Source organism: Ips typographus, linkage group LG6 (assembly GCF_016097725.1).
Source record: "Ips typographus isolate SLU linkage group LG6, UJ_Ityp_2.0, whole genome shotgun sequence".
NCBI lineage: Eukaryota > Metazoa > Arthropoda > Insecta > Coleoptera > Curculionidae > Ips > Ips typographus.
In genome coordinates, this window is record NC_138427.1 from 6,366,755 (window position 1) to 6,382,909 (window position 16,155).

Here is a 16,155-nt window from a genome sequence, read left to right on the forward strand (position 1 = left end):
AATTTTCGGTAGAGACGAAAATCTATTTGTTAACTCTGTTATAACATCGTTTTCTTTTGTTAATAACGTGCAAGTCAGGGAATTGCACTGTTCTGGTATAATTTCTGGCAAAACTTCCGTTGGTAAATTCCATTCAGAAAAATTGAGCTTGAGCCATTTGGGTCCAAACCACCACAACTTACTCTGACTTAAATCTGTTGCTAAAGCACCTCTTGACAATAAGTCAGCGGGATTGTCGCCTGAATTCACATGTCCCCAGTCATTGGCGTTGGACAACGTTTGTATCTCACTTACCCTGTTTGCTACGAAAGTTTTCCATCTGGTTGGGGTACCTCTGATCCACGCTAGTACAATTGTTGAATCCGTCCAAAGGTACTGCTTACTGGGCTTTATTTCCAACGACTCGGCTACCTTTTTTACTAAATTACTCAACAGAACAGCTCCGCATAACTCTAGCCGTGGTATATTTATTTGTTTCAACGGAGCTACCCTAGACTTTCCACATAATAAATTTGCAACCCACTCCATCGAGGGCAACTGGCAACGAAGATACACGCAAGCTCCATAAGCTTTGTTTGACGCGTCGCAAAATCCATGTATCTCAAAAGCAACATACCCATTTATCATGGCATGTCTTGGGATCCTAATGCTACCAATATTGTCCAGATCTCGATGAAACTCACTCCAGGACTCCAGTACTTGCTGTGGTATTTGCTCATCCCAACCTACCTTGTGTTTCCATAAATCTTGAATGACTATCTTTGCCCTGATTATCAGAGGACCTAAAAGCCCTAAAGGATCAAATATCTGACAAATTATTGATAATATTGCTCTTTTACTAAGACACTCAACATTTAACATATTAGGAACATTGATTTTATAACAGATTAAATCATTGTTGGAATCCCAGTATATTCCAAGAGTTTTATTTTGTTCTCCTTGGCCAATGTGTATCATGCTGACATCTAAACTTTCATCCAGCTCAAACCTTTTCAAGATGTCATCATCATTACATAACCATTTCCGTAGCGAAAACCCGGCTGATCTGAGAACTGAAGTTACGCTTTTTTGGAGTTCTAATATTTCTTCTTGACTGTTCGATCCTGTAAGCAGATCATCCATATAAAAATCCCTTTTTATTATTTTACTAGTATATGGATGCTCGCTTTCTACTTCTTCAGCCAAGTAAAATAAACATTTTACTGCTAGATAAGGCGATGAAGCATTGCCGTAAGTCACGGTATTCAGAGCATAAATCTTAAGTTCATCGGTTTCTGAAAAACGCCAAAATATCCTTTGATATTTTCGCTCATCTGTATCCACCAGTATTTGCCGATACATTTTTGAAATGTCGGCTGTCATGACATATAAATGAGTTCGAAATCTAGTCAATATAGAAAAAATATCTTGTTGTAAGGTCGGCCCTACATACTGGACATCATTGAGGGATAATCCTGTGTCAGTTTTGCAAGAAGAATCGAAGACTACCCTGCACTTAGTAGTTAGACTAGTCGTTTTCAAGACCGCATGATGTGGTAGGAAAAAACCTTCACTACTTTCTTCATCACATTCTGACATATGTTTAAGTTCGCAATATTCTCTCATAAAATCGTTATACTCTACTCTAAGTTCTGAGTTTTTAATTAATTTTCGTTCAAGCAGCTCAAATCTTCGCTTGGCAATTTCTTGGGAACTCCCTAACATTTTTAGATTGGGCTTAAACGGTATTTTAACAACAAACCTTCCTGACTCATCTCTTTTGACAGTCTTTGTAAAATAATCTTCACAAATTTTCTCACTCTCAGATAATATTTTAGTCTTACTTAATTCTTCCAATTCCCAAAACTTAACAATAATATTATCTGTTAGTGCGTCTGAATTTATCACCAAATTGCAATAATTAACTTGTGAAATTTGTGAACTGCCAGACATTCCTACTTCTCCTGCAATCACCCAACCAAATAATGTATTTTTTAATACAGGCAAATGTTTTCCTAATGTCTCGTAGCCAGGAATTAAAATTCTCCAAACAATATCAGAACCCAACAGTAAATCTATGTCACTTACCTCGTTAAATGTAGGATCTGCCAATTTCATCCAAGTTGGAATTTTAATTATCTGTTTATTAAAACTGACAGTTGGTAATTTGCATATTATATTAGGTAAAACAAGACATTTTATTTTTTGCTGAAAATCACCATTACACGATTGAATAGTTAAACTTGCTAATTTATTTACATTTGTAACTGTTTGACCAATGCCTTTTACTATATGCTCAATTGGAGTCGATATTAATCCTAAACTGTCGCATAACCTTTCAGATAAAAAATTTGATTGTGAACCCCCGTCCAGTAAAGCGCGTGCCTTTATTATTTTACCATTATCTCCCATTAGTAAAACCATCGCAGTCGATAACAAAACTTGGGACGGTCCGCCCAATCGCGCAACGTCGCATTGCGATTCGATTATATTTCGATCGGCCCCGGTCCCAACGCGTGCAATGGCGGCGGTCGAATTCTCGGGTGATTCTATAACGTTTTCTTGAGCGCCAGCGGTTGGCACATTTGGTTGATTGTTAGGAATTTCTCGGTCAAAATGTAAAACTGTGTTGTGTGCCTTATGACATTTGAAACATTTTCTCATTTTGCATTTCCAAAATGGATGTGTGTCTCTAAGGCAAATAGAGCACAATTTTAATCTCTTTACTTCGGAAATGCGCCCAGCTACCGACAAACCCAAAAATTTACTGCAATTAAATACACTATGTTCTTCATGACAGAAGTAACATTTCATTTTTTCAATAGCCGAAAACCCGTAGCCTCGAGTTTTCTTGCTAACTTGACTTTCACCTGAGGGTTTATTAAGTTTGCAGCTTTCCAACTTTTCCAGAATATCGCATTTTTGTTTTAAAAATGTATTTATATCATTCATCGTTGGTAAGTCGCCTGTAATTTTAAAACTTTCCCAATCGCGTCTAGTAACTGCATCAAATTTATTACACATAATGTATATAATTAAACGATCCCAAGATTCAGTTTCTTCTCCTAATGCTTTAAGAGCCCGCAAATGTTTTGTGTATGTGTCAAATAAATTTCTTAACTCAACGTGTGACTCTTTAACAATCTTAGGATGTTCAAAAATATCTCGAATGTGACTGTGAATAATCATATTTTTGTTTTCAAAACGATCTGACAAACTTTGCCAGGCAACAGCATAATTATCAGAGGATACTTGCAACGACTTAATACTTTGAGCAGCCTCCTTCACTAAAGAAGCTCTAAGGTAATAAAACTTCTGTATATTTGTGAGTGTTTCATTATCATGAACCAGTGCTGTAAAAATGTCCTTAAACTCTAACCAATGATTGTAATCACCATCAAAGGTTGGTATTGATATTGGAGGTAATTTTACCATAGAGCGAACCTGATCGTTAGACGTTGAACCAACCACTGATTCAGCATGAACCGCACTCAACCGATCCACTGCAATTAAACTCTCAAAGCGAACCTTTAAAATAGCCTTAACCTCGCCAATCAACTCAAAATATATATTTTCAAACAAAGTTCTTTCATTTTCGCCTGCGTCGGAATCATCTAGCAACTCTATATCTGACTGTAGTGTTTCAAACTCTTCGAAAAGAGGTTCTGTTTTTTCCAACCTAACTTGTAACTGATTGTATACACTATCAGGAACATTAATTTTTCCTATAACATTTTCCTGTAAATAAGTTCTCAAACGAGTTAGCTTGGATTTTACAGCACCCCTTTTGGCTTTCAATTCCGTAATGTTAGCCATTTATGACACAGTCGAAGGTATATTTTACAAAATAATAAATAAACTCTACTTGCCGTCTGACCCGTGGCGCAAATTTCTTGAAATTGCGTTTTCCTTCAAGTGGCGTCAAGTGCACGACTGCACCGCGTTAATAACTTCGTCGATGTGGCCTTTAGTTTCACTAATATGGGCACTGTTTTTGGTTTATTCTTCTCCAAACTTCACCAAAATCCGGTCGATGGACCAATGTTAACGTTGATAATAATGGACTGTATTTATTTCTTTGATTTACACTTTATTTCAACTGAAATATACGGAGCAAAGGGGAGGCTCGTGTCCACCTTATAAGACTTGTAGATGCTCTCTCGGTCCGCGGTGTTGCCACTTCTCTCGCACCTCAACAGGCGTTGTTGTCATCATTTTGCCAATGAGTCTAATAAAATATTTATTACAAAAAAGGGACCAAAGAATCGCTAGAAAATATTTTCAGTTTCGGAAAATGTCCACAAAAAGGCGTACTAATAAGTTCAATTCAAAAAAGTGGCAATTCTCCAAAATTTAAATACAATGTTATTTTGACAAGATTTTTTTTTTTAATTGTACACCCTGTACCCTAAGAGAGACACAAATTCCATAAAAATTTGGTCTTTTGTCATAAAATTTAAAATACCATAAATCCATACTGGGGGGTTGGTTTTTGCTTGGGTGTGTGTGTCGGGTCTAGTTATGCGTGCCGACTGGGGTCATTTCCTTGAATTAGTACACAATTTACAAGTTATAGCTATGCCTCAAACATAAATCAATATATTAAAAAACACTGAAAAAGTTATAATTTTTGACATATAAAATATTACAGTTTATACAGGAAATGGCATGGTCTTTTTTGAATGTTTTGTTTTCTTATATTTTGCTATTTATTTTGGTCACCTTGCATTCGTTGAAACACTTCATATTACTTAACATATCTTGCTTGTTACTAATTTCAATTTACTAATTATTACTACTAATTATTATATATTTAGCTATTTTTGACAAGTGCTGGTTACCGCTTTCAAGATTGATCACTTTAGATACAATAAAATTATTATCTGCTTGATAACCATTTATCGCTAATAATAAAGGAATAAACCAATATCATAAATTTGTAGATAGAAAGATAGAAGGTAAGTGAATAGGAGTGGAGAAAGAATAATTTTTTTAATAATAAAACATAAGGAAAAAGAAAGAAATCAAAAACATAACACAACCAGACAGAGAAAAATATAGGTGCTAATAAGAACTTGGTGAGTTAGAAAGTTTTTGATTAGTTTAAATGACTTTAAAATAAATAGTGGTTAGTTGGTTAAGTTAATCGTAAAAACCATTGAAAATACTAAACTAAATATGTCCAAAAAGATGTTATTCACAGTTAAGTCGTATGTCTTGACTATTCAGTTCGTAATTAATTTTAATCAAGATTATTACTTGTTGTTTTAAACACTGTCAATTTACTTTCCAAATCTGCTGACAGCTTCAATATTTGCGAAGATTTTGCAACTACCTGGTAGAAAAAAAGGTGTTTTTTATGACTTATTGATTTATGACTATAAGTGCCCTTTTTTAAATCTAGAGAGGATGCAAAAAAATGCAAATATAAAAGACGCCATTTCTTCCTAATGTTTTATTGGTAGTTTGCTAGTTTCCGACTCTTCCAGTTTGATTTTTGTCGTAGTCCTGAACGGTTTGTCGTCGGAGTGTTTTCTTTAGTTTGCTTGAATTGAGACTAAATCATGGTTGATAGGACCAATCTAGTGGCAGTACGTGCTGCCAACGGAGAATTGCAGTATTTTAACCGTCGCTTTGATTATCTTCGGTAATTATTTTATATACATATTTTCTACTAAATAGTGTTTTTCTAAACGGTTGTTTGCAATTTTATCCTAAAATTTGTTTTTATCTAGGTTGGTTAAAAACTCCACAAAACCATATAAAATCCAAGAAACTAGGTGCTACCTTATTTTTTTTAGAATCCCAATGTTGCAATATACACTATTGGCAAAATAATTAACTAAGACAGTAGTTTTTTCTCGGTGTGTTTTGTGTTAAAAGAATAATATTTCAGGGTGTTACAAAACAGTTATTTGCTTAAAAAAAAGTCTTGTCTGTCCTGTCCTGTGACTGGTTTCTTGTTCTGAGGGATGATTGCTAAATTTATTTATATTTTAATTTGCTATTATAGTAAAAATCCGGCAACCCGGAATTATTTCGAAAAATATACAACGTATAACACTTTTTTTTCTAATTTGAGTGAAACAATGTTACTGGTATGGTATGTTGTAACTACATATTATTCACTTGCAGTAAAAAGAGAAGTTATGATTAACTGAAAGTTTTTAACTAAAAGAGTGACAGTGACATAATAATTACGTTTCTTTGATTGTTGATTAAGCAAACGAGAGAATAAAAAATACCAGTAATATTGAATATGCTATAATACTTTTGTGATTTTCTCGCTAAGTATTGAAATTAGAAAAAAAGTGTCATACATTTTGGATTGGGTATTTAACGAGGCATCTAAACTTGGTAAGTAAATTACCATTGAAAGCCCTTTTCAAAAAGCCCTTCCCTAAATTTATTTATATTTTAATTTGCTATTATACTAAAAATCCGGAAACCCGGCATTTTCGAAAAATATACAACTTATGAAAAAACTTTCTACATATAAAAAAATTGACGCATTTTAAACGTTTTACGTTATGTGTCAGGAATATACAATGTGAGCTAATAGGTGGCAATGAATTAAGGTTATGTTTTTTTCACCCTTTCATTTTGATCACATTTCATGTAACATATATGCTAACTTCAACAGTTTGGAAGCTATTTAATTATTTATCTGAACTTTTTTCTCTAGTTAATATGAAATTTTAGCAATCAAAATTTAATGTTGAAAAAATGTAATTCACAAATATCCAAACACCTTTATTTGTTAGTAATGGTAGACAGTTTGGTTTAAAATTTTGTGATTTAAATACGTTTTAATTTAACAATATTAAGTTTTGTAACATACACATACATACACGTTTAAAAATTTAATTGCCTTTACAGTCCTGCACGGTAAATTTGGTTCAAAAGATGAACATCTTTTTTGACGTTTATGGAATTTGAAATTCATTTAGATAGTACTAGCAAAAGCCAGCTGATCGGACAGTAGGTTGTGCAAAAATAAAATTCTACTTGTCGCCTCCTATCTATGTCAGTGTGTTTTGAGCGGTTTTCATGAGCACTAGATGCTTTTAGAAACTACTTAGTTTATATTTTCTACTAAATTGTGTTTATAAAGGCTTGTAAACAGGTTATTTTCTTAAAAACAGTCTTTTCTGTACGGGCCTGTAGCTGCTTCCTTGTTCTGAAGGTTGCTAAATTTGGAAATATTTTAATTTGCTTTTTGTTTAATTTCAGCTCTGCATTTGGGTTTCTACCATTTTTTCGAAACTCTGTTGTTATTGTTTTGGTTAATGAATTCGTTGACATCAAAATTTGGTCAATATTGACCGTAGTTTAAATAGGATCTTTTTATTCCGAATTTTATGACGTATAATTGAGTAAAAATTCCTAAGATTGAAAACTTGTTTCATGGCAAAATTCAAAACTCATGTCATTTACTAAAACAGGACTTTGACCATATTTAAGAAACTAAACATCATATAAGTTTGAAATGAAAATTTTGTTAATATGATCCTATAGAATACATTTTCGAGGTTTTAGCGTTACCAATTTTGCTTGAAATTATAGTGGCAACAGCGGATTTTTGGACGACAACTTTTAGTAACTGATGGTAGTATCAGATTTTGCTACTTAGTAACTTAGTATAGACAATTTTTTGTAATCTAATCAGTTTTTCATTAATATTGTTGTTGTCGAGATAATGACCATTAAAAATTGGAATTTTTTATGTTTGGGACACTGTAGTTAAGAAGAGCAAAACGGTTTGCATGTTTCGTTTTTGAGATCTATGTTATTATGGTATTTTCAAATTTTTAATTTATAATTAAATTCAAAAAAACGTTTTCCTTATTCCGTAGTATGATCGTGAACTTCTGCCATTTTGTATGTAGACATTACAGTAATTCGTAAAAAGTCATACAAAAGTAATAAATAAGTCTTTTTTTTTTACAGCGTCGCACGAGACCGCCTTCGCGAACGCGAAAGACAAGCGAGAGCAGCCCAGATGTCCGTGGTGGATCCAGAGGGACCACCCCTTTTTAAAGAACCCAGAAGGGTGAGTTAATAAATTTTTTTACGTATAATTGAATAATTGGGACTTTCAACTAAACAAGGTCCATTCTCAGATATGCCTTGTATTTATGAAAATTAACACTCGACACACGATCAATTAATTAGATGTATTACAAGTAATTAACAGGGAGACCTTGACTCTCGGCTGCGATCACGATCGCACAAATATAATTTATATTTATTTAACGTTAAAAGACGGTCGAAACGTTTTAGTTTTATCAACAACCACCGTGCATTTGTCAAAGCTAGCTAATTGGCCTTCTCCATGGGTTATGGCAATGGCATGGTTAAAAAAAACCGTATTCGCCGGTCTTGGTCGACTCACCTTGAGGGGCCGCCATTTTGTCTCTTTGAATTGCCATCGCTACTGTTGTCGTCGCTTAAGGGGTTCGGGAGGAAACGAGTTAACCAGTTTTCGAGAGAAGTTCTATCCTGCGCCCCTAATTAGCCCATCTTGAAAGTTTCAGCTGCACAACGGCAAGTTCCTGTAATGAACTTGACTGAGTTCCTAACCGAGTTGCATTATTAAAGATCCCCCCTATCAACGGATTGTAACGAAAAGTCCACTTCCTGGTTTTAATTTACTGGCATAATGTGTTGCTAATGTTTGTTTAGTCTCTTGTTCTCCGTGATGTCGACTATAATATACAAGGGGTTTTACTATATTTTAAGGCTTTAAAGTGCCTCAGAAAAACTAAGCTTCAAAGTTGTTTCATTACGGATATACAAGGTGTTAAAGTTTGAATAAAAAAATTGAATTTTGAAAGAACCAGAACTTCTTCAGATATTTGAACGAAACTTTATAGGTGCCAAATGTTTTTCAGGAAGCACGTTTTGTAATAAAAAGAGGATTTGTCAGTTTTACCAGTAGCGGCCTTATCTTACCATGTTACTGGATATCTTAACAGAAAAAGTTAAGTCCTGAAAACCTCACTCAATTTAGAAAGAAAGTCTTCTAATAAAAAATAAAATACATGATAATGTATAAATTCGTGAAATTCAATAATAAAACATCATCAAAACGGTTTATTATTCCAAAAAGGGCACTGCTTGATTTTCACTATCAAACCCTGAAATGTGACACAATTATTGTGAAACACCGTGTATATTTTGTTTATATTCTGTGTAATAGGTCCATATTTGTATTACCTACTTTTAACTTGACAAATATATCTTAAATTTCTTTAGTTTCTACTAAATTTTGCATTTTAAATCTATTTTTGCGGATAAGTTTACTGTAGGTAGGTTGACAGGGGTTTTATGAGGCTACCTCAAATTCCGATTAGTGGACGGTCGGCCTAATAAGTTGGAGCAGTTAAAAGTGAAAGGAGCGTGATTTGCAAGGTGATTTGTTTCTTTTTGGACATTGTCCATCTAAAAATTACTTACATTTTATCGAGCATTTTATAGATTTAGTGCTGGTACTTTTATAAATTGCACAGACCTTTGCAGAAAAGAAATTGTTATATCATAAAATTATGTAAATTGTGAAGGCCTCTTACCAGTTTATTACCTACACTAATTATTCTATTTTCGACACTTTTGTAGGGCTATCTCGGTTATTATGGGTTGGTAAACCTAAACATTTTGGTTCTCATTATATTTAGTTGGATTTTTGCCACAAAAGACAGGTCCAGCTGTTAGTAAACTTGAAAGCTAGCAAATGCTATTAAATTTTTTTATTTTTGTTTTTTATCAATAAACAAAACTGCACATTGGTCCAAGGAACGAACTTTTGAAAGTCGCAACAAAGTTATCATTCTAATTTTGCTTAATTTTTGTGATTTCTAGATATAAACATACTTTAGTACTGATAAAAGCAAGGATAAAAAAGGTGTTTAACTATTTTACGATAAAGCAGAAAAATTGCATCTTTTTAATGTGTAAACAAAGCAGCACAAAAGTTTAAAATCAATAAATGAAAGACCAGTAATCTACAGTACTACTTCATTGTTAATGAACTTACATTAATACGCTTTTTATTAACCTCATTTTTATCACATTGTTGCTTCGTGTTACCCACTCCTTAAAAATTGTCAATGACTACGCTTGGCACGCATTTGCTTATCTTAGCTCTGGGGTCCTAGGCTAGTTTTATTGCATTTAATTACTTAAAGTAATTTGCATGTTTTTTGTAGTACATTTTTGGGGGTTGAACTGTTCTAGTCTAAGCTCACGTCTCAGTTTCTCTCTTCTTGCTTCGGCATTTCCAGTGCTGTTTGTCGTAGCTGTCTGACATGCTCCTCCATTCATTTACACGTCGTTGACCTTCGAACTTAGTTCGCTCTGATAATGACGGGTTCATTACATTCAGTAACGAATTGGAGTAATTTCTGCAATTTTTTTTTTTAAATACTTTTGATGTATTTTGTGCGTAACTACAAAGAAAGCAGAATTTGTCCGTACATGAAACTTATGATCATTCGGCTGACAAATTAAAATTTCAAGCAAAAATTATCCAAAATCAGTCACAGCAGGCCACTTCCATCTTGTTTACGGGCTCGCTTATTAAACTCATGAATACGGCGTTCCCCCCATTTGTCACTCGTTTACCGATTATACAGTTGGTAAAATATTCGAGAACGTTGTTGGGTCCATGCCAGCCAGAGTCATCTCGCATTCTTTTGTGATTCATTTTTGTGTTTTTGGCCTCGATCTCCCTCCTCCGTTCCAGTTTATTCCTAAATTTACTGAGGTGCACGCTATCCGTTTAAGTTGATTCTGGAGGTCAACAGTTTTTTGTTCAATTAAAACTATTACCCGCTCCGTTTTAATTATATCTTGCTTTCCTCTTTACGCATTATTTTCTGCCACGCAAAGAGGAAAACGTAATAACGGATTGGGGATCGGGCTGTGAATGACAGCGTCGGCTAAAAGAGACGTTTACCTCCATTTCTTCAGGAAGCACTTCAAAGAACCCCTTAAGCCTATTCTGATGACGAAATTGGGATGTTTTTTCCATTTCGCGTTTGCGGTGCCGTGGGACTGACAATATGCTGCCAGAAACGGAAGTTGTGTTTAGTTTTCCCCTTTTACACAAAACAGGGAAAAAAATCATAAAATAAAAATGAGAGAAACAATCGACAAGCCCTGTCCTACATAAACGGCGGCTACACTTCGGGGTGAACCTTGTGGGTAGATCGATTTCCAGAAATTTACACACGTGCATCGCGAGGGGCTCTCCTTATTAAGACCCAACTATCGATCCAGAACCCTCGACGAAAGGACACTGCCGTCACCCTTGACATTTTAAAATGACGTTCCTGAAACGGTTTGCTTATGGGCTCTAATTTACTCCGACGATACTCTCTATGTTGTTACGACTTTTATTGGTGTCAAGGTTTTATTTTCTTAAGTACTCTTATTGGCTACCAGCTTTATTTTAACGATATAAAGAAGCCAAAACAGTGGAAAATTAACGCAAACGAAAAAAATTAAAGGGAGTCGTAAACATAAAACGAGAAACAAATGTAAGAGACCGAAGAGACGTTGATCGCGTTGGTCGTCCCGATAAAATCCCAGAAAGGCCGGCGAATTCGGTAGGAATTCATGCACGACGTCACGTATCAAGTCTAAAGCTCGAAGAGTTTTCGTCTTGATACCATTTAATGTCGACTTGAAATTGAAGTGACGAAGTGAGCGTTCTCAATATTCTAGGAGAAAATTATTTTTGCATTTAGGGCTCAAAGCTATAAGACGTCAAATTAGAATGTTGTTATTGTTGTCACTCTCAGCGATAAAAAACTAAGACAAAATTAAAATCTGTATCATCATACACCAAATCTTCTTCCGTTTTTTTTCTAAGAGAAGCCTAATTTTTAATTTCGATATTAACTAAGTTATTATATTACACTTGATAATATGGGGACCAGCTTTTTTGATTATGTAAGTTAATTTGTTAAATTGAATCATATACCTACATTTTGTAGCCTGGTTGAGCAGAGCAAATATTTTGTAATTTGACAGTTAATCACATGAAGTCAACCAGGTTTACGCATAATTTAAGACTAAATCCTCACGATAAAACCAAATAATTAGACTTATTTTTGGTACAAGATAAGTGGATTTACAACAGAATAACGATAAGATTGAAAATACTTTCTTTTCTTGACAAAAACAAGCTTAATAAAATAGCAGTGAGTATGTATAAAACATACTTTGATATTGCTGCCAAAAATTTTAGCCCTGGGACAAGTAATATAGATAAAATAGCTTTAGTGGGAGATTCTAATAGCACAATTCCAATCGAGTTCGTATTTGTTTGTAATGACTGTTTAGTATCTTGCATATTTTTCCAAAATTGTCGCTGCAACTTATATGCAGTGCAACAATGTTCAACACCCTAATGTAAAGTCTAAGAACCACAAATTAGATGCAGCAAAGTATTGAACATGTTAATGGAAAGGATTACAATAATTTAAATGTATCAAAGCAACGTTCAATTAATTCATTAACTAGAGACTTTGTGAGTGATATCAATTCATTTACTGAAACAGTTATAATAAGCAAACACTCATAACTTAAATGACTTTAAAGGTAAATCTCCCACTTGGCACTTATCACGCAAAAGATAATTTGAAAGACGATCATTCATCCCAATTACGTGTTGTGTCTATTAATTTTACCTGATCAGTGTAATTCTGCTTTGAAACTGAATTTGTAAGGAAAAATTTACTATTACTCTTCCATTGCACAAGAAGGTTCCATTAGAACATTGGTTAAATTATCGGGTGCAGAATGATTTATGCAATATTAATAAGAATTTTTGTAAATCGCAATTTCCTTGGAGTAAATGAGGTAGAAGTGTTTCTATAACATGTCCTCATGAAAGACAATTCCCAAATTTTCTACTATTTCGGTTTGACTCCTGAATTAAATCCCAAAAGCATGAACATCAATTCTGGTATGATGCAACAATTGCACATAGTGGGGAATATTGTAATTTATTTATTTTAACATCATTAAAAGCAAGTTATCGTGTGCTGTGCGAAAATGCGGCAAACAAGGAATGACCAGGAGAATGAACTCTCGTGTGCACCGACCGACGATAGAGAAACCTTTTGTGCTTTTTTGCTGAAATGGAATAACAATTAAGAAATCCAGGCCATTTATCAAATTATTAAAACAGAGAAATTAGCGAAACACCGTCCTGCATAATTCCGTAATAAACGAAGGCGAGTGTTTGCATTGTAGAGGCAAAGTTTCCCTGGGCCAAAAGTCATTGGCAGCTTTTGTTTAGTTTTTGAAGAGTCGGATCGGCACCTGCGGAATGCCGATTCTTAATTTAAATGTGTCGGACCACTTAAAAGTTCTTTTTGCGTTAATTAAAAGTGCCATCCAGTCGATATACATTCCTAAAAATATCCTCGACCAAGCTATTTTTACATCGAACAGCGTAATTTTAATCTACGGGCGTTTCCTCAAGGGGACCGTCCAAAACAAATAGAGCCAATCATTGGTAGCTTTTCTACTACTTACTATAATTACAAAGTTTGCCGCCAACTTCTGCTCTTAATTTGTCAAAAAAAATTCAAATGCTCTACAGATTTTGAGCGAAAGTGAGGGCGCAAAGAGAGTAAACGTAAACCCGCACTGTGAGCAGTTAAACCTCTATTATGTGATTAAACGAGTTCTAAACTCCGAAACAGAGCAACGTCTCTCTTTGTCGTTTATATTTTCGTCCTTGTCCAGCTTTATGAAGCGCGGGTAGCCGACCGGAACATTAAAGATCAATACCTACTTTAACTGGTTGTTTGGGTATTCGAGTTCGGATTGAGAGAGAGAGATTGAAAGCTTTTGTTGGTTCTTAAGATCTGATAGCCGTCAATTTTCTGTCGGCGTTTGTTATTGTCCCACCTTAACTGTCTGCTCACAAGTTTCAAGTTGCTGCTTACACTAATTTGCTGACAAATTTACTCTTTATAACTTGGAAAGGTTTTGAATACATTTGGAGGAATGTTATTAGCACAGTATTATAATACATTGTTGTAAAACTACTCAAAGCAATTAATTTGGAACATGCAACTTGCATGGTCTTTTCTCAGACAGCCTCTGATAAAAGCAATTTTATGTAATCGCTGAATTCTTTATCGATGCACGTGCTTGAGTAACAGAACCACTTTACACCCACTGGATCAATTGTACGATCATATATTGCTTTTTATTGGTAGTTTGTCAATTATTAGAATTAACTAATTATTTACGTCACAAATTTCAAGATAGCTCCACCCTTTATGCCAATATTTATTGTTTTTATAGAGGTATGTAGTTTTAATATCCATGTGACGTTATAAACGCGTTTATTTCTGATTATCAGTAGATTTGATTTACGTATGAAACGACCTCAACAGGAGGTTGACCTCCATTTTGATATTGTTGATTTTAGGTGTATTGCCTGACAGTTTCTATTGTTGTGGTGGGCTAAATTAAACAGTTCCGGTACCTTTCCAAGTAATATTTCATTCCAACCAACGTCCGAAAGTTAGCTTATAATATTGAATATCAGACTTATTTGATACCGCTATACTTACAAGCGAATTGTGGAACCATGTATGTTTCAAAAGCTGCTCCTACATTTGGGAACGCCATTCCTACGTTCTAACTCATAAAGTACAGATGTTACACAACTACTATAGGCCATCTTGTTTTGTCAGAATGAGTTAAAATGAGATGGACAGTGTAAACACTCTATTAAACACAGACGCCAAAATACGTCTAAAAACAACGGTACAGGTTTTTCGAAACAATATTGACAATCTTCTTGAAAAGTTAAAAGGCTGGAAGTTATGAAAGGTGTGCAGAGGAAATAATAACATCATGATATGGCTTCGATTTTGTGCGTTCAATTCAAAAATTGCTATTCTTACTTAATTTGATATGCTTTTGGATAATAGCCAGATTCAAAATAACTCTGTGAAGATCATCGATCTGTTTCTACTAATTTTCTAATGGAACGTGTCACTTATGGTCACACATTGCATCTATTTATCTACGTTATTACTGTGTAAATGAGCAGGAATGCAATTGATTTGTTCTAGTTAACAATGGTGGTTGGAAACGCTTTTGAAAGAATAACAGTTTTGATTTTGAACGTTGTAATGGAAATGCTAACTTTCTAGAAAAACCAGAATATTACCAAAAAAATACAGTAGGAAGGTTAGTTTAGTTTTCTTGTAGGGCACCTGTAGTATAAAATAGTTATTTTAGTTCACAGTACAAGTACTTTTTATGTACATTGGAAACTCTCGTCGTTGGTCAAATTTACGTCCGGTTTCTTTAAAAGTAAAATGAAGTTTCTTAGAGTTTTTCTTTCGTTTTTGGGACATCGCGGGTCTATAAAAATCCGCGAAACGCCCGAAGTAAAGTAAAGTAATCTTGGCACGTCATTTCTTGAGGGGGCCCAATTCGCGTTCGTTCGCTTTATTTGTCCTCGCCTATACTTTTATCGTTCCCGTTAAAACTCGGGAGAAAAATCGTTTGTCCCCGTTGTCGGTTTGGCGTGTCCTCTCAAGTTTATTACAGCAAAGAAAAGCGGTTTGTTGGCTAAAAGGCGTTTAATAAAAATGTAACAAGCGCGGCATGTAAGCAAGTTAATCTTGCGTGTTTACGCAAGGTTTTCGATTCGTAGCCCGAGCTTCTAATACGAATCCACCTTGGTCATAAATCATAGTCCTCTTATTTGATCGGTAGCATACGGTGCCTTCTGTAAGTACTTAATTTCTCTTCGGGGCCCAAGCGACGCAGCCAACCTAATTGATAATAATTAGGTACTAATTACCGAAAACTGGTTTCTGGCTGTTTAGTAGCTTAATTTGCTTCCTGTGCTAGCTACTTCGAATCGTCTTGTTCTATGTCTGCTAATGTGCAAAACAACGTCAGATTCTTCGAATTCACTAACTAGACACCCATAATAAGCATAATTATTATTAAGAAAGATGAATCTTTTAGAAATTAAGTAAAATCCTTGTGAAACCACTGTTAAAAATTCAATTTAAATAAACCCAGTTGAACACAAAAATAAGAGCAATAGATTTTCCTCCCTTGCGCATTCTGTATTTAGGTTAATGACTAAATTGATAAACTAAGAATAGATAAATAAGTTCCAGT

At 34.5% G+C, this 16,155-nt stretch overlaps 1 protein-coding gene across 5 annotated transcripts in view; it reads left to right on the forward strand.

The window, feature by feature from the left end:
* lilli (AF4/FMR2 family member lilliputian) overlaps nucleotides 1-16,155 on the forward strand; it is a 63,953-nt gene that overhangs the window by 18,904 nt on the left and 28,894 nt on the right. For all 5 annotated transcript variants that reach the window (XM_081981853.1, XM_081981854.1, XM_081981857.1 and 2 more), the window contains one exon: nucleotides 7,930-8,032. In XM_081981853.1, coding sequence (XP_081837979.1) covers nucleotides 7,930-8,032 — 103 coding nt within the window. The remainder of the gene's footprint in view (nucleotides 1-7,929; nucleotides 8,033-16,155) is intronic.